This window comes from Girardinichthys multiradiatus, chromosome 12, assembly GCF_021462225.1.
Source record: "Girardinichthys multiradiatus isolate DD_20200921_A chromosome 12, DD_fGirMul_XY1, whole genome shotgun sequence".
NCBI classification, from domain to species: Eukaryota; Metazoa; Chordata; class Actinopteri; order Cyprinodontiformes; family Goodeidae; genus Girardinichthys; species Girardinichthys multiradiatus.
Window position 1 is genome coordinate 37,328,326 of NC_061805.1, and position 25,436 is coordinate 37,353,761.

The window sequence follows — 25,436 nt, forward strand, 5'->3', positions numbered from 1 at the left end:
ACTGGGAGATGACTGTCGCTCCTCTCAGTTGTCCAAGCCCTTTTCATTAACCCGAACCCCTGGGTTCACCAAACAGAAACAAAGGATGATAGCGAGGACAGTGGGGGATGAGGACAGGAGCCTCTGTACTAGTCCTGCGTGGCACCCACCAGAGACCACGGTGCCTGCTTGCCTTCCTGTCTGTCTGATGGCAGATCTGTGTCACCCTTTAAAGACAGGGGACATGCCTTTGGAAGTAAAAAAAAAAAAACAACAAGCATAAACAGGAAGGCATGCATGGACACACAGACATACTTCTAAAAAGACACAGGAAAAAAGCCTTCTGAACGTAAGAGGGGGGTAACAAAAGACAGGCAGTGCCCCCTAGTGTTTTCATCAAAGAGATTTCAGACCAAATCAACTTATCAATGCTAAGACACAACAACAAATATAAGACAGTCGGAAGAAGGCAAGGGGTAAAGGTGCTTTATGCTGAAGAAAGTATTGAAATGTGGAAGGTAAAGGCAGCGTGCAGTGTATCGCTTGACAGAGGATAGAGTTGATGCGGTGAGACAAGAACTGGGACAGAAGGGAATATATGTGGGTTTGTTTTGAGTGGTTGAAGGGGTTGGGGGTCAAAATTGTTTGACAGCTTTAAGACACTTTTAATTTTTAGGGTTATGGTGGCAAGAAACTCAAAAAGAAGGAGGCAGGCCCTCCATGAGATTCAACAAGGAGTCTAGGCGACTAAATATGCGACACCAATGGAAAGGCAGACATAGTATGACCAGCCACTCTGTAACTACAGTGTTCAGCAAGTTTCAGTAACCTAAATGTTTTAAAGAGCGTTTAAATCCTATAATGCTAAAATATACAAAGTATATTTATAGAATAGTTACAGAAAGTAAAGATACTGATTAAATGTTTTACCTTTACTACTCAAAGAAAAACTGCAAAAAAGCAACAAAAAAAATTTGGAAATGCTCGAATAAATATATTTTGATGTAAATTTTACACTTCTGGTCTATAGTAAAATTTCAATATATAATTTGGAAATGTAATAATATCCCATTATTTGAAAATTTTCTTGTATCGCTCTTGAAAGGGTTTAAAAACCACCATTATGTAAATTTAGGACCTACATGAATTACTTAAAATACCTTAAGTTAACCTAACAGAGTTCTAAATTAGAATCAACTTACTTAACTTCAGCAAGATAAATATACCGACTAGGTGCTTTTTGACTGCAAATCCAGACCAGCTACACCTGGATCACCTAACGTATGGAAAATGGTACTTTTTACCGCGATGTGACTGTTTTCAAGTCATATCATGACTGTTTTCATGAGTTTGTAGGGGATTACGTAACAAGAACATCTTCATGGTAAACATACATGAAAACATAAGTGAAAATAAACAAGTTTAAGTAGAGAAGCAATAAGTTGATGAACATACAAATTAAAAGTATTTTCAGACCTTGTGTAGAGTATGGATGTGTCTGACCTTTTCAGGACAAAAAACTTGAACTAGTAAATATAACAGTTTTCAGGACATCTTAAGGGTTCTGTAAAAAACCTGAACTTTTAAAACACAGAACAAGTTATCAAGGATGGAGGAGACATTAAAACCAAGGCACACATTCAAAGAAAAATGAGAATGTTTAAAACAATGGGTATGTGTGTCACCAAGGCCTTCCCCACAATGAGATCTATATCCAGTTGACTAACACATCAAAGACGTTCCTTGCAAGCTTTTATTCTCTCCTCCACTTTCTACTAAGTTCCTTTCATCACCCCATCACATTTTACAGCACATAAGGCCTTAAAATGGCACATAAAACACTGCATATCCATTTTCACAGTCGACTTTCCTTGCCTAAAACTTTAATATGTTTTGGGCAGGTACATAGCCAAAACACACACCTAAAAATGGCCATAAAGAAGTCAAACACGGCTTTTGATAAGTACTGAAGTCTGTAGAAAGTGGTGATAGCTTGAAAGTATAGATAACATTACAAGCTTAATGGCAGAAAAAAAACTTCTCCCTGTTTCTGCATGCTCTGTTTAAACCCACCAACTGAGAAAAAGCCACACAATTGGCAGGTGAGGCATTGAATTGAGTAAATGAAAGGTTTTCAAAAAGGTTGTGACGCAGGGGTGCAGGGATGCAGATGCAGAATTTGAAGGGGAAAAGAAAGAAAAAGGGATAAAAGAAGACAAGAAATGCCATAAAGAGACAGAGGATTTAAACTTCAACCCTGAAGTTCACTGACATTTGCACCAGGCATCGTCGAGCTGCACCTCACGGCTTTTCAGGAACAACACTTTCTTTGCTTTCAATACCAAAATATTTTCTTTCTGTTATATTTATCATAGAATGACACCATTTACACATTTACTGCAGGGTAAAAAAAGCTTGATTCAAAGAGTTGAATTTGACTAATGCGTGTGACAATTTGTAACCCTGCAGCCAAAGTTCCTCTCCTATCATTCTCTGCTTTCTAATGGCAGATTTTGAGACAGGGGTAGATGTGACATGTGACAAGTGAATAATTTGAGCTGTCAACATGTCATCTTCACCACATTCAAACCTCATGTCAAGCACTTGTATTCCCTCTCTGCTGAAGGTGACCTAGGTCGTAACCGAATGGCACATCCAGACACAGCAGGTGAATGTGTGGAAATGTCACAGCAGCAACATAGAATCTCAGACAATGGAAGGCGAGCGAAAGGACAGATAATGTGAAAAATAGGATTTGCTAAAACAGCCAAGGCATTTTTTAAAGCTTTGGATTTCAGCAGAGAACACATATAGTTTTTGAAATTTGAAAAAATAACTGAAAAAATGAGTAATTTGACAATTTCAGTTTAGCGGTCACCTTATAGCAGTTTTAACCATGTTCATAACATGTAGAAAGAAGGAAGGACTGACAAGAACGACAAATAGATTTGACAAAAATTGTTGCAGCAAATCGGATGTGAAGCTTAGGTAAAGAGATAGATGAGGGGGGAAAAGAAATGAAGAGAAAAGAGCAACAAAGGGGCAACAGGCTGTAAAACAATCTGGGAAATCATATCCAACGAAAAAAGAAAGAGCGAGAAAAAAGTAGAAAAGATAGAAGAGAGCAAGACCTCGCGACAGAGCCAACGAGACAGGAGGAATGGGAAAGCCAGACAAAGCGGCAAGCTGCTTTTACAAAGCAGGAACAAAGAGAAGAGATGCATCATGGGAGTCTGAGCCTTTTGCCACCACTGGCACCATGTAGAACAGGCTTGATGTTATCGTCAAATATATATAAAATTTGACTTCAGTTTGGAATTATAGTAATACTGCACTACCTCTTTAACGATCCTAAAAAAAAATTCAGCCAAGAATCATCAATTGTCTAAGCTACATATCAGCACACAATACAGTATAAAACCTAAACTTTAAGCATTTAAATGAAAAATAACATTCCTAAATTCTAACTTTATTTAGAATTTTCTTCCTACCTGTTGCCATCATACTATTTGCTATGAACACAAACATAACATACCTGCTCTAATGCAAATCTCTGCACAGTATTCCCAACCTAAAATAGGATCCACATAGCTTTATGTATTTAACATGGTATTGTCTGTACTTAGATCTGATTGGAGCACCCTATGTTAACTTGATTTTGTACTTATTCATATTTTTTTTCTCAACATACAGGTCCTTCTCAAAAAATTAGCATATTGTGATAAAGTTCATTATTTTCCATAATGTCATGATGAAAATTTAACATTCATATATTTTAGATTCATTGCTCACTAACTGAAATATTTCAGGTCTTTTATTGTCTTAATACGAATGATTTTGGCATACAGCTCATGAAAACCCAAAATTCCTATCTCACAAAATTAGCATATTTCATCCGACCAATAAAGAAAAGTGTTTTTAATACAAAAAACGTCAATCTTCAAATAATCATGTACAGTTATGCACTCAATACTTGGTCGGGAATCCTTTTGCAGAAATGACTGCTTCAATGCGGCGGGGCATGGAGGCAATCAGCCTGTGGCACTGCTGAGGTCTTATGGAGGCCCAGGATGCTTCGATAGCGGCCTTTAGCTCATCCAGAGTGTTGGGTCTTGAGTCTCTCAACGTTCTCTTCACAATATCCCACAGATTCTCTATGGGGTTCAGGTCAGGAGAGTTGGCAGGCCAATTGAGCACAGTGATACCATGGTCAGTAAACCATTTACTAGTGGTTTTGGCACTGTGAGCAGGTGCCAGGTCGTGCTGAAAAATTAAATCTTCATCTCCATAAAGCTTTTCAGCAGATGGAAGCATGAAGTGCTCCAAAATCTCCTGATAGCTAGCTGCATTGACCCTGCCCTTGATAAAACACAGTGGACCAACACCAGCAGCTGACACGGCACCCCAGACCATCACTGACTGTGGGTACTTGACACTGGACTTCTGGCATTTCCTTCTCCCCAGTCTTCCTCCAGACTCTGGCACCTTGATTTCCAAATGACATGCAGAATTTGCTTTCATCCGAAAAAAGTACTTTGGACCACTGAGCAACAGTCCAGTGCTGCTTCTCTGTAGCCCAGGACTGGGGAATGCGGCACCTGTAGCCCATTTCCTGCACACGCCTGTGCACGGTGGCTCTGGATGTTTCTACTCCAGACTCAGTCCACTGCTTCCACAGGTCCCCCAAGGTCTGGAATCGGCCCTTCTCCACAATCTTCCTCAGGGTCCGGTCACCTCTTCTCGTTGTGCAGCGTTTTCTGCCACACTTTTTCCTTCCCACAGACTTCCCACTGAGGTGCCTTGATACAGCACTCTGGGAACAGCCTATTCGTTCAGAAATTTCTTTCTGTGTCTTACCCTCTTGCTTGAGGGTGTCAATAGTGGCCTTCTGGACAGCAGTCAGGTCGGCAGTCTTACCCATGATTGGGGTTTTGAATGATGAACCAGGCTGGGAGTTTTAAAGGCCTCAGGAATCTTTTGCAGGTGTTTAGAGTTAACTCGTTGATTCAGATGATTAGGTTCATAGCTCGTTTAGAGACCCTTTTAATGATATGCTAATTTTGTGAGATAGGAATTTTGGGTTTTCATGAGCTGTATGCCAAAATAATCCGTATTAAGACAATAAAAGACCTGAAATATTTCAGTTAGTGTGCAATGAATCTAAAATATTTGAATGTTACATTTTCATCATGACATTATGGAAAATAATGAACTTTATCACAATATGCTAATATTTTGAGAAGGACCTGTAATTGTTTTACTGTTCTATTATTCATTCTCTTCATATGTACAGTTAAACTTAGTGACTGTGACACAATCTGTCTGGGATGAAGTTGTCAAAATATTGTTATGTCTGTACATATTTTAGCAGAAATCCCAAAAAATTGCATTTATGGATGTTTGATTTTAGTAGGAATGCTTGGAAGGAAAAGCAGACTGAAGAAAGTCAGAGGCAGCAGGTATGGATGGTTTCACTTGTTTTTGTTTTTCAAACTTTATTTGAAGATTGGCTCTAAAGTTTTTCATCTATCTTCTGTGACTCCTAGTTGCCCCTGTTTCTTTTTTGTCTTTCTCTCCCTCCATTTCCATGTCAGTCGCTCTCTCTTCCTCCGGCAGGTCTGATATGCCAGAGCTGCAGCTGAACTCTGGGTAGCACTGTCTCCGGGAAAAAAAACAAAGTGATCAATGTGAGAAGGCACGGGGCGCTCACGGACAGGCCAATCAATGGTGGAAAGAACCTTGCCCAGGGCCTTATGCAAATGGAAGCACGTCCTGTAACCTCAGGAGTGAACATGCGCACTAGATCAATGGGACGAGGGTAGAACCTTACAGCAAGATCAGCCTCACCCAGTAAATATGTAATGATGAATCCCTGAAGATTTAACTGAACTCAAATGAACTTCATCCAGCTTGGCGTCTTATATCACAAAAAGGCGAAAGAGGTGGGGCAGAAGGTAGGTGGAGAGGGACAAGAGGGATTAGACAATCTTTGCAGAGCAATGCACTGAGGACAGAAAAAAAAAGAAGCCAAAAAAAAAAAGTTTTTTTAAAAAGGCGAGAGATGATGTTTAAAGAGTCACTTAAATAATACCTGTCAGAGATGCATTTATTTAAAATTATATCACCATGGACAAATGGTTCTGTTTGGAATATTCTTATATCTACGTGTAAAATCTCCCTTGAAGCGCTCTTCAGTTGCTATCAGCATGAAATTCGACTAATAAGACTGCTCATCGGAAACGTTTAACAATACTGGGCTTTTTAGGCACCAAAGAAGCCTACACCACATGTAAACTCTATGTTTAGCAACAGTTGGAATGAATATAAAGTGAAAAAACTGTGAGTGACAACATCTGCACTGTAATTTCCCATATGCACTAATTGCAATGGTAAATTAACCGTTTGTTAAAGGATCTGATGTTTATCAGATCAGCTCTAGTGCAAAATCTAAAATACTTAATGCTCCTGAACCCTGATGTATCATCTTTGGATGTATATTTAAAATCCAATCTAAAGTAAGGAGAACTGTGCCATCAAATAATACTCCAGGTGAAACAAAAAGAAAAGAAAAGAACGAAAAGAAGGCAGCATGCAGACAACTAAAACCAAACATGTTTGTCCTGATGTGTTTCTCAACCGGCACTGTATCATTTTAGGTAAAAGAACCTTTATCTGGTTGCCAGCTGTGCTAAAGAGAACTTTTTCAACCTAAAACACAACAATCACAAGAGCTTTAACAGTCTAAAATGGTGCCTTGAAATACTTCTGGCTAATGGCTATGTCCGAGAAAACGTTGACAACTAAGGAGCAGCTGTTGGGAAAACTAAGGAGCAGGTGTTCGGCAAAACAAGAACAAAAATGTATTGAAGTATAAAACCATCTACAGTTCTGTTGGCAGTTTCTATGAATCAAAACTCAAACATGTGATAAACTCCCGCATATAAAACATTAGTAAGAGCAGAGTGAGATAGCTTGTTGTTGGTGGTGTTACACCTGTTTGCAAAACTTTCATCCAAAATCCCTCTTTATGCAAAGAATGAATTATATGTTCATTAATAATACAATTATTACAAGTACTAAAGATGAAAAGCTAAAAGAAAATGGTTCAAATTTCTGACAGAATTACAAGTTAGTTTCAATTACTATTGACCTTTAACTGAGTTTAGTTACCAAACCCTTATAAACTCCAGATTTTTTGATTCTCCACCAAATGCATCTCCGAAGGTAGTGGAAGTAAAGTGGCATTTCATCCACTGTGAAGCTGTAATACGGGTGTTTTTCTCCATCCTGCAGCTACTAGCTACCTAGCAGCAAACACAGTGATTTACCTTTTATCTAGTCTGTATGGAGCCTTCAAGAGGGTCTAGTTTGTCTGTTTATCTTGTTACCAGTCTGTCAGATTTCTTAATCTACCAGCACTGTAGGTAAGGGTCTGCAGATGCTCTACAGAAATGACAAAATAATAAGACAAAGATTTGAAGTATTTTGTGAAAAGCATCAATATAGCAGACCTGCAAACTTCCACAAAAAGAGGCTTAAGCATTTTCAGTGAACTTCAAATGCCATGCAGGAAAGCTAATTAATACAGGTTACAGTAATGTCTCCACTTGTAAAAACACAAGCGTCTCGATGCTGGATGCATTGTGTGTTCAAGATGCAGACTGTATTTTGTCCCTGAAGTCATTTATTAAATGATAAAATAAGTTAACTGGTAATTGTCACTTGTAAAAAAGCAAAACAAAAAAAAAAACAATAGAAATGACCCTAATCGTGGGTCTATGATAAATACTGCAAAAAGAAACTAGGCAGTTAAATATTTGTTAATTAATGTACAATAATTGTTGATCTCCTTGTAATTATTTACAATGAGGAAAACCTTTAATTAATATCACTGTATTACAATTGTATTTTAAAATTTGGAAAATGTCAATATTATTACATTACCTTTGTTCACATATATAATCTCACTAAAACATGTCATAAACCGTGTCATTCTCAAGACAATGGTTACAGTTCAGAACAGATATATAAAATAGAGAGGGTGATCTATGTTTTGGTAATTGAGTCAACATGTAATTAAGTGAAATGATGAAATATGTCTACTAAAAGCCATGATGCTGACATGGCAAGTATGGTTCAACATGTACTGCTGTTGGCTCCTCTTTTGGAACAATAACCCCAGCATGTCATCAAACCTTTATGCATAACAGTGATGATGTTGAAAACTACGTTGCATCTCCACAAAATATGATTCATGATACAAAATGTCAATATCATTATGTCCAGAAAAAGTACTTACTTCTTATTGCTATATGCAACAATATCAAAGTGGATAAAATGTATACAAATCTGTCAGGTTTAAGATGTGAACCTATTGTATTACACAGTGGAAGAAAAAGATAACAAAAAGATAAAATAAGTGACGTTTATGTTCTGAAATTGTATTTGTTTTGCTGCAAACCTTCCCAAATAGTTAAATGGGAAAACTTAGTCACAGACATTTTAAGAGAATTGCATAAGAGAGACAAGAACTGCAAAGTATTTGTAATTCCGGCTCCTCTCTGGCACCGCAAATGCAAGGTATAAACCCAAAAAAAATGCTCCTGAAACAGAGAAAAACACCAACAAAGGTGAGAATAATGGCGACATATTGAAGGGAATACTTCACAAAGCCTATTGTGCGAGTATCCTTTTCAGGCAGCAAACCCGCTGTAATTTGGTCTGCATCATCTGCCTCTAGTCACAATGCAGCACTACAGCTTTGAAATGGATGGCAAATGAAGGCCATTTGTACATAATCACAGCAGATAGAAGAATTCAGGAGCCCTACAATGCAGTGTTGAGGTGGAAAGAAAGACCTTGGTCTATCTGTGGCAGCCAGCGTGGTTAAGGTTTGGCGGGGGTATCGAGGGGTCTTTTTTACCCCCAAGAAACAAGCAAATCAATTCAAATCTAATCAGATGGCTAGCCGTGACATTTAAGCAGTTCAATTTACATCCCTATGTTAAGAGGAGAGCTGCTCTCTAAGATCCTATTCATTCACAAAAAAATTAGACAGCTATATTTCAGCTGCTTAATGGAGCAAACATGCTGTAGCTGTACTGAGGAAGAAGCCGTGTCTTCTCAGACTGTACAAAGGGTCAGGCATTGTGTCATTATGAGTGGAGCACAAAAACACAGACAGACATAATGCACATGAAATAGATGCAGGCAGAACACAGCACAATGCATGATGTGCATGCAGTACAGCATCCTTGCACAGATGAGTGTAATGAGACACATGCATGCATGCAAACATAAGAGTCATTGCTGCATAGTGTATATGCGGAGGGCTGCTGCCCTGCTGTGAAGTCTGGCAGGCACTTTTGTCATAGAGGTCCTTTTGTTTCACATGAAACAAAACGCCACAGCTTTGCATACGGCTCCACTAATTTCTGCTAGTGTGACCCAGCCATTTATCGTTGTCTCTCACCTTCTCTCCTCCTTTGCTCCTCCTAATGTAGCTCTGATAGCTGCTCTCCACCAAGCAGTTCTGCTTAGGACGATAGAGGCATCTTCAGGCCAGGGTTGACACAAATGCGCAAGTTTGTATTATCCGTGCGTGCACACAAACGCACATAATTAAGCAAATACAGATTCATACAATATGTGTGCGCCCACTTGCAAACATAAACACCTAAATAAGTCCAAAGACGGATATACACAGGAAAATGCACTGCCCGCAGCTATGGAGAACCTTGAGATAAAAACAAACCAGAAGCAAGCACTTAAGAGTTTCCAAGGCGGGCGACACAAGCATACAGCATTAAATGAAGGGCTTTTCAGAGCATTCATATGCAACAAACGTAAGTGATTTTCTACTTGCAGTGTGATGACCTCAGGTGAAGGTTGCACTACTCCTTACAAACTATTTTGAATAACCATGAATGTGGAGTAGTTTAACACAAGGTAATGGGATATACCTGCAGATTAGCAATATGAACTTGTTTGCTAATTGACTTTGATATAAATCTTGTAAAGATATTGTTTTATTTGTTTTTACTGATTTGTATGTACCAGTATGTGGGAAAAGAACCTTGGAGAGCGTACGTGGCGACATGTCACAAAACAGATGATGAACACTAATTGCATTTTTAGAATAAACCACCCTAAAAGTCGTATTTTCAGTCAAAGCTGAGGAATCAGAAAGTTGACGAATTCAAACCCATTTAAAAACCAATTAAGACTAAGAAATGAGAGCCAAGATATATAGAATAGAATGCTGTCTTTCTTGCTTGGTATACAAATGTATACACAATTGGTAAATCACTATAATAGGTTGCGTTTATTAAATCAAACAAAAAAAAACAAAACTGGAGAGATAAGTCATGTTTCCAGGAGAGAACTGCTGCAGTAAAGACCATGGAATTCACAATAGGTAAATGTAATAAAAGTCAGAAAGTGTTTAATTTTACACTTGCCGTTTGTAAAATTACAGCCAAGCTGTTTTCCAAAAGGCCCGGTTCTTTGCTGTCCTTTGAGAATACTGAACTTGCTAAAACGAAATCATGAGGCAGATTCTTAAATAGTAAAAGTTGTTATACTTCCTCTGTGGCAGATATGAATCTCTGGCGTAAGTTATTTGAGTCTTGTTTTTGTCAGAACAAGGATGGAGCATTGGGTAAACATGTCAAGGCTTTGTCAGCAATATTGAGAGCGCTACTATGCTCATCCATGGTAAAGAAGAAGCTGAGCAGAATTATAAAGCTCTTAATTTACTTGTCCAGCAACATTCTAGCCCTCATCCATGGTCATAAAATATGGATAATGATAAAAAGAACAAGTTCCCAGATACAAGCAGTTAAAATGAGCTTCTACAGGGTGTTTGGGATCTGCTTAGAGAAAAGGTGAGCAGAACCAGCAGCTGGGGAGAGCTCAAAGTAGATCTGCTGCTCTTCAACATGAGAAGGAGTCAGTTTAAGGGAGTTTGGGCAGTTCAGATTGGAGACAAGAAACAGCTGGAGGGACGATATATCTTTTTTGGCCAATGAACTCTTTGGGATACTACCTGAAACAGGACACTTTCATTGCAAAGAGCGATGTCTGGGTATACATCCTGTACTCATCACCTGCACGTTCCAGTCACAGATAAGTAAAGGGAATGAATGAGTGAATGAATGAATGAATGAATGAATGAATGGGTGGAACATGACAATATGAGGGATTTGACTTCTATAAAGTTTTCACATAATTTAAATTAAATTTAAACAATACTTGTAGATTTAAAATAATAATTTAAAACAGTGGTAACTGACTTTTAGACCTCAAGGTATGTAAAGCATTTTAAGAAGGTTTGTTCTAAAATTGTGACAAATGGAAAGAAGAATTGTTGAAAAACTAATGAAAGATCAGCAGGAAGTTAGTACAGGGTTCTGCGTAGAGAGCATAGATTGCAACAATCGGCCCTGAGGCTAATCTCAAATAGTTGCAGTAGAGATTGGATGACAAAAAAAATAAGTAGAAGGAAAAATGGGAGAATGGAAACTGAGTTTAAATACATGCGGACCAAAGATATAAAATAAAAGTGGTATAGCTAACTAATAAATTTGTAGACAAAGTTAAAACTGAACTGCTGGCTTTATGTAGATGTTGGGACCCACAGCCATGAGTTACAACGTGAAAGGCCAGTACAAACTTTCCTGGAACTTTCAAAATAAATTGCATTCACCTACTTCCGGCACAACTTAGGAATTGGGGGTAGCAGCGGACTTCCTATGATGCCACTGGCTGCATAAAAGCACCCCCTTTCCAATGGTCCGACCTCTTCCACGCCGGTGATCATCGGGATAGGAGGAGACAAGCGCGCTAATGTCTCCTTGCTGGCAAAAAGACAAACTCTTCAATTGGATCCAAGGGTGTCATACGATCATCGATCAGATGCGCTAAGTTATGTACGGAGGAATTACTGTTGAAAGAATCCGATATTCATTCATAAAAGGGGGTGAATTAAGGTATAAGCATTGCTTACTTTCTCTCTGAGGCCTGCAGAAGCAAACCGTCCCAGAGAAGTCCCCAGTAGAGAAGCTGTCTCTACAAGCCGAGTGTAGCCGTTTTCCCTGCCTGAGAGAAGAACAACAGGAGCCGCATCACCGTGGTTACGGTAACGTGCAGTCTGGCCGGCCGACAGAACAGCCGCCACTCCCCACAGCTAAGGAGGTTAGCTGTAGCTAACCGTTTAAAGACTGTGGACATCTCTTCAAACTTCGCTGCCTTTGACAACGTTCCTCACCACAGTTCATGAGGTTAAGTGTTTGGGCAGAATAATATAGAAGTGATTTAGATTGAAATGATCTAAAAATTTTTCATTTTATGAAGTTTGGTTTTGTTTGTGTTGAACTCAGCTATCTTGGGGCTAGCAGAATATCTGTAGCACACGTGTTCAGGTTGTTTCTTTCTTTGTGGGTTTTTAAAGTTAAGACAAACTTTACTTAAACAGTGATTTTAAACAGAAGATCGGCCATAACGTGCAGTCCGCACTTATGCATTTTAACCCTTTTATTGACGGTATTTTTAAAGGTGTGTGTTTTGATTCTGGTGCTAAGCTATCAGCCTCCTTTGTTAGCTTAACTGCTAACAGCTAAGGACATGTGCTTGCTGCCAAATAATATTTACCCAGAAAGGTTTAGTTTTCAATACAGTAAATGTGTTCCTAACATCATTTTACTAAATTTGATAACGAAGTAAACACCATTTAAGCCCCATTTCCCCAGAAAGATTTGGCCCTTTTCCAAAATATTCCCTTAAATATTTTACCATTTTCTTTAATAATATTTCTTTAAATATTATTTTAATAAATAAAGGCAGCTAATGAGACCCCGTTGAGAATTAGTCATCCAGAAGGTTGGTTTTATTCAGCAGATCATTCTCAAAACATTATTTTTTTTAAATAATATTTATGATCTTGCATTGTGAAGGGTTGTCTAAAGGTATGCTGATTATTGCCTAAGTTAGTTCCAAGACTAACTTAACTTTACTTCCAGATTCTTCAAGATAATCCTTGGTTCTCAAACATAAACATTGCATGGTAATGTTGCAACACTCCTTCAGTCATGATTTTCAATCATCTTTAATCAACTTGTTTATATTGTACATAGCCCATTAGTCTTCGTTATTCTTTAATTCTGCTTGGTAGTTTAGTTGGATTGTTTTAGCATAGTAAAGAGTTTGTTGATTGAAATATGTTTGACTTTGAGTTGACTTATTTTTGCTAATAAATTCTTGCATTTTAAGAAATTGTGTGAATTCATTCCATATATGTGCAGTTTTGCTGTTCAATAATGTCAGAGCTTGGCTGACTCTTTTCTATTTTGTCCTAATACCATCGCCTTACTGGGCTGGTATTCACAGGACAACCCTTAACAGACCGAAAATATTATTTAATAAAATATTAAAATATTAGTATTAAATATTAAATAATATTCTCAGATTCATAATCCTAACATAGAGAATGACTATGGTCTTGTTTGGAAAATACAAACTGGAATTTAAGTGAAGAAAAATTACTAAAACTACTAAATACAACTTGTAAATATGATAATTATGCAAAACTGAATCCCTACTTGTGTCACCTGAGCAATCTCTTCCCACATCTGACACCTGCCACAGCACACATTATATACCTACACAAGCAAAGCCAAGGATGCCAAACAAAGACTATACATCAACTGAGCAAAGACTAAATTGAAACAGATGGCATCACAGAGAAACTGTGCAGACAGCTTTCCGGCAAGCAGTACAGTTTATTTACACCGTGTTCACACAGGATACACAAAAACCTGCAACAATGTCTCTGAGGAGATGTTGTGGTGGCTGGCTGGTTGGCCATACTTTCCTTTACTGGGAGACAGATGCATTCTTACATAAGACGTTATATGATACTGCCCTGTCCTATCCAATAAGTTCCTTCCATATTTTCTAAGCCGGACAGCTAGAGATGGTTAGACAACAGATTTTCAGCATAACTACCACCATTTTATACATGGGTCTAAAGATCCATCTTAGTAAATTAGAAAGTAATTTTAAAAGTAAATTTATTTCAGTATTTCCATTTAAGAATTGAAAATAATACAGGACATTATATAGATACATTATATGTGAAGTATTATTTTTATAGAAAAATGTTTTGTTAATTTAGCTGATTATGGCTAACAGCTAATGACAAGGTAAAAATGTGTTTCTCAGAAAACTAGATTAGTGTATAAAATCTATGAAAAAAGCCTTGTTAAAGCAGAAATGTTGACCTGTTCAAAGGTATGTCCATGTACTGTATGGTGCATTCTATACTTGTTTAAGTCTCTATTTACATGAATGACTACATTTGTTCTGTGGGCCACCATCAGCCTGTGGCTCTGGTGAGGTGTTAAGCAAGCCCAGGTTGCTTAAATACAGGCCTTTAGCTTGTCTGCATTATTGACTTTGGGGTCTTTCATCTGCTTCTTGACAATACCTAATGGATTCAGTAAGTGGTTTAGGTCAAGAGGTTTGATTGGTCGCCAATCAAGGACCGTGATACCACAGTCAGTAAACCAGGTATTAGCACTGTTGGTAGTGTGTACCTGCTGGAAAACAAAATCAACATCTCCAAAAAGCGTGTGAGCAGAGAGAAGCATGAAGTGATACAGTATTTCCCCGTAGATGTCTTGTACTTGATAAAACACAGTGGACCAACACCAGCAGATGAAATAGCTCCCAGAACCATTGCAGATTGTTTACACTGGATGTCCGGCAACTTGGATTCTGTGCCTATCCACTCTTCTTTCAGACTCTGGGACTTTCCAAAATTTTTTTTCATCTGAAAAGAGGATTAATGACACTAAGCAATAGTCCAGTCCTTTTCCTCTTTAGCCCAGGTAAGACACGTGGTTCATGAGGGACCTAACAATAGGGATGCACTTTTGCTTGTGCACATTTTATGACCACACTTTATCCTTCCACCCAACCTTCCATTAATATGCTTGGAGACACTCTTGGAGTCACTCTTCCAGGCAGCTTCTTTCACAATGACTTTCACAATGACTTGTGGGTGTCAATGAATGCTGGCCAACTGACAAGTAAGCAGTATAATTGTGTATGACCATGTTATTGCTGTAATATGGCCGTAACATAATGTTTATGTTGAATATTTTTTCTATGGCCTAATGTAATGTTCTAAGTTACTGAAAACTAAATTTGGGGTTTTCATTAGCTGTAACTCGTACTATTAAAATGCAATATATATCACGTCATCTGAAATCTTTATTTAATTAAATTATTGAATTAAAAAAATAGAATATCATTAAAAGTATTATATATTATAATTGAGATGCATCTGTACTGTAATTGTGAGTAATGAAGACAGATGAAAAGAAAAAAATGGAAAGCACCTTCAGTCTGACCAAACTGTTTCTTCTCAGTTTTAAATCTACTAGGATATTTATTTTGTGACTCAAGCGGTTAAAGTAAACCTGCAAAATATTAAGGTGAGATCATTAAATGTGTGCTATGTATATGAGCTCCATATACATTTAGAAATATAGGCAACAGTTGGTCCAGAACCTGTTATACTTGGTGATGACGTGAGTATTACAGGTTGAAAAACTGTTTTTGAAAACTGAGGGAATGCAATACGTGATCCTTTCAAACGTTGCAGCTTAGAGAGCTAAATCAGGAAGAAAGAACATTCTGGCTTAAGGTCTAAGGTAGGAAAAGAGAAGACCAGAGATGGATGGATGGATTTATATCAAGTGACAAATGTACTAAGCTGGAGAAGAAGCCAGCAGTCATTCCCTGCAGTACTACTTTCCATTTACCTGCCTTTGCTCCAATTCAAAGGCAGTTTGTTACCCTTTGATGTGTCTCTAATTAGTCAGTACACAGTGTGAAGTGTTTAAAAAGAATCAAATTGCATTGAAACACTTGAGTGCACTAAACACTAGCTAACATGCTCTGCAGCAAGGGGAGCAAGCAGGAAAAATTAATGTTGGGCCTTTTGATGTGCTTGATCAGAAACGTATTTATTAACTGCAAAGGGGAACGGTAATTAACCCACAGACAGCTTGTTTTCTCTGGGTCTTCTCGTGTGTCAAATGGTTCATCCCGAAAGGCTATGCTTGCCACTTCCCAGCTTGTGCACACACATTCCATCCCATCTCACTGGACCACGTTCTCCTCAATTAAGTAGACTGTGTGCATGCGTATAATAACGTATATGTGTGTATTTGTACTGAAGTGAGTGGATAAGGGAATGCATAACAACAGGGATAAAGAATGCATACTGACAGCTTTAAAACCTGAGATTTATCCTGCTAATCTTGCGAGTGTGTATGTATGAAGATTTTTTATTTATTTACTACCAAACAAACACATTTCGTGCAGTGCTTAAAGTTGAAATAGATTACAGAGTTTGTAATGAAGAATAATAAAAAAAAAAAAACTGTTTACAGTCGTTTTAAAGGACTGACAGCAATACTTACAACTCATCTACAGGTTGCCTTTTCACATATTTTGTGTCAAAATTCCATACTTGAATTCTCAAAGACCCAACTCTCTTAATGTATGAATGAAAAAGGAAGAAGATGGATACACGGTTTTATGATGGACTTTCTAAACAGTGTAGGAAGCCTGATAAATTGGTTTTATCTTCTTTTACATGGAATAGTTCTTATAGTTTTGAAAGATAGCATAACATAAATTGATTAAACCTCCTACAAACACCTGAAACAGCATAAACAATCTTGTCTTCAGCAGTAACAATATCTTTTTGATGTGATTTTTCTCCATATTACATCTGATATGCTATACATTTGCATGCACATAATGTACATGCATATTTGTAGATAGGATTTCATATGACAAGGACATTGCATAAAAGTAGTAAATACAGAGATCACTAAGGCCCTTTCTTGCACAATCACACAAAGAGAGAAAGAATATGAAGAAAACACAGAGACCGAAAGATTCAAATAGAGAGAATAGATGGTTTTCGTCACACAGTTAGAAAACCCAGGAGAACGTGAGTCTGTCACAGACAAAACACCACATGAATATTTAGCAGTTAAATTACAAAAACAAAAAAAAAGTAGCTGAAAGAAATGGACAGAAAATACCTCTGTGAACACCAGTGGGACAAGTCCAAATCTTTAATTCCCCACTTCCCATGCTAACATTGTGCTGCCTACCTCCTCCTCCTCCTCTCATTTTAAAGAAAAGAAGAAAGCTATCTCCCAAATAATACAGGAAGTAGTCAGCCTAGCATTGTATCCCCTATATCAAACAAACCAGAGAAATAGGCTGTGCCGAGCTCACAGCTCATGAGAGGGCTTTTAAATACAAACAGTGCGGTGTATTAGCAGAGGTAATACAGGGCAGTGTTTTTAAGGAATATTACAAATCTTTATAAAAAAGCAGAAGTTAACAAGAAATCTACCATGATTCCACATCAACGTTTTAGAATTTTTCATGTATTTATAAACCCTATCAATTTATGATGTGTATTGTTTGTTTGAAGAACATGGAGAACGGTGGAATGCAGGAACATTTGAGTAAGCACATATTACTTCAACAATCCTTTAACATTATGTTTGTTGCATACCAAGTACACTTGCATATGGCAAAAGTACATAGTTGGAAATTACCTTTTCCATCAAAATATGAAAGAAAACCGTTTTGTATTGATTTGACCCCTATGGTTTCTACATCTATACCCCACAGAGCATCTGTTAGAAAGGCTAAACTGACACGTTTCAAAATGAAGGACTTAAAAGGGCCTGCTGCTGATACCTTGGTGCCTGGTGAAACAGGATACTGTTAGACAACTGCATGCATAGACCATACAATGTATTACCACAGTAGCACAATAATACAGAACCTTTCAAAAGTATGTATACCCATTGAACTTTTTCACTATTTGCCAAATTACAACATAAAATTTGTGGAGGGGGATAAATGTGTAACCAGGTTGCCTTTAAGGGCAATCAGGTCCATGTGTACCAATAGAAAGAGCTGTACCTGCATTCTTCAAAGCAAAGCTTTTCATTTACCAACTTATTAAAGTTCTGAATGTAACTTATAGTCATGACATGAATTATGACTTAAAGAATGTGATCCTAGATAGAGAAGGTTAAAATGAGCCCAAGACTGGACTCGTTTGGGCTCAGGTTCTCAGTTGTGGATCTCAGTTTGCAGTTGTGCTCTATTCTTTCCATTTTTGGGTAAAGTATTACACTGTGTTGTTGTCTGCTGTGTTTGCTGCTCCTCATGATAGCTGGAGTGGTCTCTATTTTCCAAAAGGAATTGTTTACAATGCATTTTAATCAGGGGCATCAAAGGAAACATGGCTGAATACAAATGCACACCACCCATCTCAAATTTTAGTTGAGATGAGCAGTGTGCAAAAACCTAAAACAAAAACATAAAAAAAGGAATGCCAGGCATCATTTTCTTCAACTTATCAGTTATGAGCTACTCTGTGTTGGTCTATCGCATAATATCCCAATAAATACATAAATACAGTTTTAAAGGCACTGCACATAACACACTTCATAACCACATTATGGTTATTAATGGTGGACTAACATTAAAGCTAATGAAAAATTAGTAATTTAGCATATCATTGGGCTTCAGAACAGAGCAAAATATGATAAACGGAAATGAAGCCTAACTACTTAAACACAAATATGACAAATCCTTTTTTTTTTTCTTTTACAGAGTCCCCTGTGCACTGCTAAATTTATCAAATCCACCTCCCTCCCACCAGCTTCCAACCTATCCAATGTTCATGTTAAGGCAAAGAGATCTACAAGCTCTGTAAAACATCAAGTTTAATCTCATTCCAATATATCCGAAACCTCCATCTTCCTAGTCTTTCATCCTGTTCTTGATGTGCATGGAGGCGGACAGAGCCCAAGAACAATGAGGAATAAGGCTGTTTACAGAGGCTGAACTTTCACAAGGTATCTAACCTCACCATATTTTGTAATGAGAATCTGTAAGGAGGAAAAATGTAAAAGCATAAAACAGGTGCGAGAACCTGGTTGGATATACAGGGGTTGAACAATGAAACTGAAACACCTGGTTTTAGACCACAATAATTTATTAGTATGGTGTAGGGCCTCCTTTTGCGGCCAATACAGCGTCAATTCGTCTTGGGAATGACATATACAAGTCCTGCACAGTGGTCAGAGGGATTTTAAGCCATTCTTCTTGCAGGATAGTGGCCAGGTCACTACGTGATACTGGTGGAGGAAAACGTTTCCTGACTCGCTCCTCCAAAACACCCCAAAGTGGCTCAATATTATTTAGATCTGGTGACTGTGCAGGCCATGGGAGATGTTCAGCTTCACTTTCATGTTCATCAAACCAATCTTTCACCAGTCTTGCTGTGTGTATTGGTGCATTGTCATCCTGATACACGGCACCGCCTTCAGGATATAATGTTTGAACCATTGGATGCACATGGTCCTCAAGAATGGTTCGGTAGTCCTTGGCAGTGACGCGCCCATCTACCACAAGTATTGGGCCAAGGGAATGCCATGATATGGCAGCCCAAACCATCACTGATCCACCCCCATGCTTCACTCTGAGCATGCAACAGTCTGGGTGGTACGCTTCTTTGGGGCTTCTCCACACCGTAACTCTCCCGGATGTGGGAAAAACAGTAAAAGTGGACTCATCAGAGAACAATACATGTTTCACATTGTCCACAGCCCAAGATTTGCGCTCCTTGCACCATTGAAACTGACGTTTGGCATTGGCATGAGTGACCAAAGGTTTGGCTATAGCAGCCCAGCCGTGTATATTGACCCTGTGGAGCTCCTGACGGACAGTTCTGGTGGAAACAGAAGAGTTGAGGTGCACATTTAATTCTGCCGTGATTTGGGCAGCCGTGGTTTTATGTTTTTTGGATACAATCCAGGTTAGCACCCGAACATCCCTTTCAGACAGCTTCCTCTTGCATCCACAGTTAATCCTGTTGGATGTGGTTCGTCCTTCTTGGTGGTATGCTGACATTACCCTGGATACCGTGGCTCTTGATACATCACAAAGACTTGCTATCTTGGTCACAGATGCACCAGCAAGACGTGCACCAACAATTTGTCCTCTTTTGAACTCTGGTATGTCACCCATAATGTTGTGTGCATTTCAATATTTTGAGCAAAACTGTGCTCTTACCCTGCTAATTGAACCTTCACACTCTGCTCTTACTGGTGCAATGTGCAATCAATGAAGACTGGCTACCAGGCTGGTCCAATTTAGCCATGAAACCTCCCACACTAAAATGACAGGTGTTTCAGCTTCATTGTCCAACCTCTGTATCTACACATCATTAAACTCATACTTTGCTGAGGCACCTTTTGATATAATTTAACAATGTACACATCTACACCCTTTAGCAAAAAACATTGTTTCTACAAAGGTTAGATGATTAAAATGATCTCGACTAAGAAGGTATTAGTCAGGAGAAGAATACAACAAAATTATGAAATATTTTACATGTAGTGAAAACAATCATAAACAAAGCAAAAATACAAACAAAAGTTTAAGGCTGTGTAAAATTATGCACCTTTATATACTGTATGTATTTATAGGTTTAACATTTTTCCTTCACAAAGACTTGGTTTTCAACGAAACCGTACAGGATACATATCACTTTAAAGGTTAAAAAAAAGTTTCCAAATCATTAACCGAGGGCTAATTTGACACATTTCACACATGGCAGTTTATACATTTGGGATTTACTGTACATGTGTGTTTATGTATACTATCAGCATGTCATCTAAAGGTGTAAGCCTGACGTTTTGCAGATAAATCAGAGGAAACAATGTGTTTTTAGTTTATGGGACATAAGAAGAGCAGGTGACAAACTAACACACTTACCAACTCAACAAAAGACAGGCCTCCATAGCTATGGGCGATAATGAAGATGTTCTTGGCAGCAGCTTTGAACACAAACTGGTCCCACACGTAGAGCACATGTTCTTCAGAGGAGGAGTTTTCCTTTATCAGAGAAAAACAAACTCAAACGTCAGATTAGCATCAAAGAGAAAAATAGATTTATTTGAATTGACTTTGCCTAACTAGTAAAATAATCAACAACTTTACTGACATTTCCATGCTAAAGAATTAAGACCTCAACCCTAAGCCCAGCCAAAATGGAAAGGAAAATATCAAAAGTGGTGTGTTAGCCTAAGGTAACTTTAACAAAAGCCACACTTTAGCAGATCAATAAGTCTTGCATTTTGCAAATGCCCTAGATGTAAAACTCAATAGTGGGGATGACATAACATTTAAATCTTAATTTGTAGCCCACTGCTGAATCAATGGTCCATCCAAACATCAGTGAGGGCATAATAGGAAGACGCTAAAAGAAGGTCAAAGGGAAAAAAGCAACAACAGACAGGAGATAAAACATGCACGCATTTGCCAGTATACTCACATCAATCTCATCTGTATGTATACAGTCACACAGACATCCAGGTTCATGTAACTGGAAGACATGTTTAATTAACCTGAGATGTAAGTGCTTATCCAAGGCTGCGGTGAACAATAGTAAAAGTACAGGCCAGAAAAGGGCAACCGTTAATGAACTTGGGACATTGATTCTGGGCTTTGATTTCCTATCAAACTGTCTGGTTCACAATAGAAATCAACAACACATACCCACAAGAGGCTGCTGCCTCGCTGACTTGAAAAACCTGTATCTTCCACAGCAACTCTGCACTATGCCAGAGAAATGTAACCCCCCGAGCACACACACACACGCAGAACCACACTGACAAGCACCCACATTTCAACTAATTAGCATACATATGCATGTAAAAAAATTATATCTGAAAATAAACAAACATGGAGCCTATGGAGAACAGAGCCCCATCTGTTAATTGAGTGTCAAACTGTTCAATGTGACTCAAAACAAATAATTAGCAATATAAGATAAAGGACAAAGGATGTCTCTTCGGAGACTATCCTGTTAGTTTCCATAAATGTGATTGCATTTTAATAAGATAGTGAATTACAACAGAAAGATAATTACTTTAACTTTCATCTTCCAAAAGGTGGTAATTGAGGAGAAAGTGTAGAACACACACATGCACACACACAAACGTATAACAATGTGGTTTAAACAGAACTTTTAAGGGAAAGTAAGCCATCCTTTGAAATGATGACGTGTTTTACTCGCCTGCATCTGTGCATACAAGTCTATGTAAGCTTGTAGCATTTGATGATGTGCTGATGTGTATATTTTCGTTGTGGTGTTTGTCTAGAAGTAAATTAACCTGTCAAACTGTTTATGTTTGTGCCATATTAGCATGTGTGGGTTGTAGTGTCAGTGTTAACCTCAGTTCACAGAGTATGATGTAAGAGCGGGCAACTCATGATGCCCTGCCCTTCTGCAGTCGGCGCAGTGCATTTTTCTCAGTGTGTGTGCATGTGTGGGTTTTAGGCATGTGCGCAGTGGCTGGCTGAAGCAGAGTTGTCTGTCTGAAAGGCTGTGACATCAAAGTGCTTTGAAGTCTCCCTCCTCTCTCTTCCACCACGTCACCCTTCATCTATGAGGCTCATTTCATTAGTCTGCCTCGCCATCCTCACTTTCTCCCTCTTGTCTATATTCTTCGCTCCACCACAGATGCAACCTGTTTTTTCACACGCCTCTTTCTCTCCCTTTGTCCTCCTCTCTAGTCAACCTTTACAGATGAGGCCTGACATGGGTTTGTGACTGTATGTAGCTCTTTTAAGAGTCTGTGCATTTCACCTCAGCTTCACAAATGCAATCAAACCAGCTCCTATCAACAAAACACAGTCTAATCAGATTTATGGTGTCTTGTTAAAGACTTTATACTACTTTAACCTTTTCACATATTGCCTTGTATCAACAACACACTTCAATGGATTTTATTGAGATTATACATGACAAATTAACACAAAGTAGTGAATAATTATAAACTGGGACAAAAATATCTGGCTTTCAAAGTCACTGATCACTGAGCCCCCCTTTCCTTTAATGCACCCAGTGCCACCACATGCAAACACATGCAGAAGTCACCATTTTAGTAATCTAACCTCAGTATAAATGCCGCTGTTCTGAGAAGTTCTCAAAGGTTTGATAGGGAACATTAGTAAACAAACAACATCGTGAAGACCAACGAACACATCAGATGGATAGGAATAAAGTTGTGAAAAAGTTTAAAGTAGGGCCAAGTTATAAAAAAATATCCTATTCTTTGAACATCTCATTGAGCGTTTCTACCTTCTGAAAATGGTAAATGGACCGAACTTATATAGCGCTTTTCCAGTCATACAGACCACTCAAAGTTCTTTACACTAGAGCCACCACATTCACCCAATTGCACTCACTAACGCTCACACATTCAAACACCGATACGCAGATCGGTAGGCAACTTGAGATTAAGTGCCTTGCCCAGGGGCACATCGAGATATGATAGGAGGAAGCCGGAATCGAACCCACAACCTTCTGATTGCAAGACGACTACTCTTCCTACTGAGCCACAGTCGCCTCAAAACGGAAAGACCATGACACAACTGACATGACATGGCTGACCTAAGCTGAGAGGCTGGGCAAGGAGAGCAATAAACAGAAGCACCTTTCCTTTTTCAAGGCAACTACTCTTCCCACTAAGCCACAGTGGACACTTCCTATGCATGTTGGAGTATTCAGAGTTTCACTACTTTGTGTTCCCAAATCCTAATAAAATATATTGATGTTAGTGACTGTAGCACAACAACAATGAAGTTCAATGGGTGTGAGTGCCTTTGCAGGGCACTATAGGCAATGAGTGATTAAAACAACAAAATTAAAACAAATATAAAAACAATTGCAGATTGATGTCTACAGTTTGACAAAGAGAGCCCTTGAAGCCACCCCCAACCCATTTGCCGATGCACTCAGCAGCAAAACCAATGTGACTGACTACCTGGCATAGAGATGTACTGAAAAATCTAAACAACATTAGCATACTGCTGCAATTATTTCCTGAGGTTAATTCGCTGAAGTGGAGCAGGCCGTCCTGCGAGACCGACTTCCTGTCACCAGCTCTCACATGAGGTATCTTAGTTTTTCATGCTTTTTTTCCCCAGAATTTTTCCACAGACTGTGCTGCTTTTGTGTGTTTGTGTCTGTCTGTGTGTATGTCTGCCAGCATGTCAGAATAGCATCCAAGCCGTGCACCTGTTGCCATCTTTTTTCAACCATGACTGTCAAGGGACATTTGAGGGAGGATGCTGTTTGTGCGTGTGTTGGGTGGATGTAAAGGAATCTATAGTTTCCCCTCAGGGAATACAAAGCAATAAAAACACTATTATACAACTAAGACAGAGTCAGGTCCAAACTTAAAAAGCTGACAGCTAACTATTATCAATCAATCAAATGATCACAATGAAGTTGTCAAACACACTTGAATATACAGTTTAAATTAATTATTTTAAAAAAGTAGTTACACAGTATTTCCCTAAAACAAACTGCCTGATAATTTTCTGGTTTCAAGGATGTCTACCCTGTTTATTTTAAATTACTTAAAAAAAAAAAACATTTCACTCTGCTTAAAAAGTCACATTTACCTACATCCACACACATGACAGGCGCATATATGCAAAGGCAATTTTGCACATAAGCTTTCTTAGATTTAGCCCAGTTTAATACTTGTCTTATCTTATTTACTCTGATGAGAAGCAGGGAGAGAAGAGCAAAAGAGATGGATTGCACAGCAGCCAGAATAACGGGACGTATGCCAGCACAAACCAAATGTCTGACCAACACAGGAAACAATGAATCCAACAACATCAACAGACTCTGACAAACAACGGTTAAGACCTCCCTTCTCCCCTTTCTGCTCCTCCACATTCACCTAAACAACAGAAAACCATTGAGAGATTTGAAGTTTCTGGCTGGAAGACAGTCAGCAGCGTGGAACCGGAAAGCATCTCGTGGGTAAGAGCCATTTTACTTTTTCGTACTCCTCTACAAACCTTTTAAGAGGTGCCAAAAGTGTCAGAACAATGTCACGGGATTTCTAAACAACTTTATTGGGTCTGGACTCTTGCTAGCGCAGTGCTGGTTCCAACCTTGAAAAATAATATCACTAAGTATTTCAAGGTGTAGTCTGATGAAAGTTATCCAAACACACATGACATGGCAATATTAGCCCAGATTCATTCTTCTTTTATAGAAGGAGAGGAAATAAACTATTTATTGAGATCACATAGACTCTTCCTTCACTTAAAAAAACATATATAGTGACTTGTTAAAGTATTCAAATTTCTTAAGTTTGTTTTTGCATTTTGTATGGTTATAACCACAAACTTCAAAGTATTTAATCAGAAATTAATGTCAAGGACAAACAAGAGAGTGAATACTTGTAACGAAAAAGCATACATGGGTTTCCCTGACTTAATACTTTTTAGAAACTCCTTTTGATATAACTGTC

General features: G+C 38.4%; 1 protein-coding gene across 5 annotated transcripts in view; it reads right to left on the bottom strand.

Moving 5' to 3' along the window:
• Positions 1-25,436, bottom strand: part of fam172a (family with sequence similarity 172 member A) — a 213,827-nt gene that overhangs the window by 94,134 nt on the left and 94,257 nt on the right. For 3 of the 5 annotated variants that reach the window (XR_007040801.1, XM_047382491.1, XM_047382489.1), the window contains one exon: positions 20,872-20,991. The exons of 1 other annotated variant lie outside the window; for it this stretch is intronic. Coding sequence is in view for 3 of the 4 variants with exons in the window: in XM_047382491.1 (XP_047238447.1) it covers positions 20,872-20,991 (120 nt within the window). In the remaining variant the exon portion in view is untranslated. Of the gene's footprint in view, positions 1-5,493; positions 5,635-20,871; positions 20,992-25,436 lie in introns of those variants that run through there. One more of the 5 variants, XM_047382492.1, reaches the window with a different exon arrangement.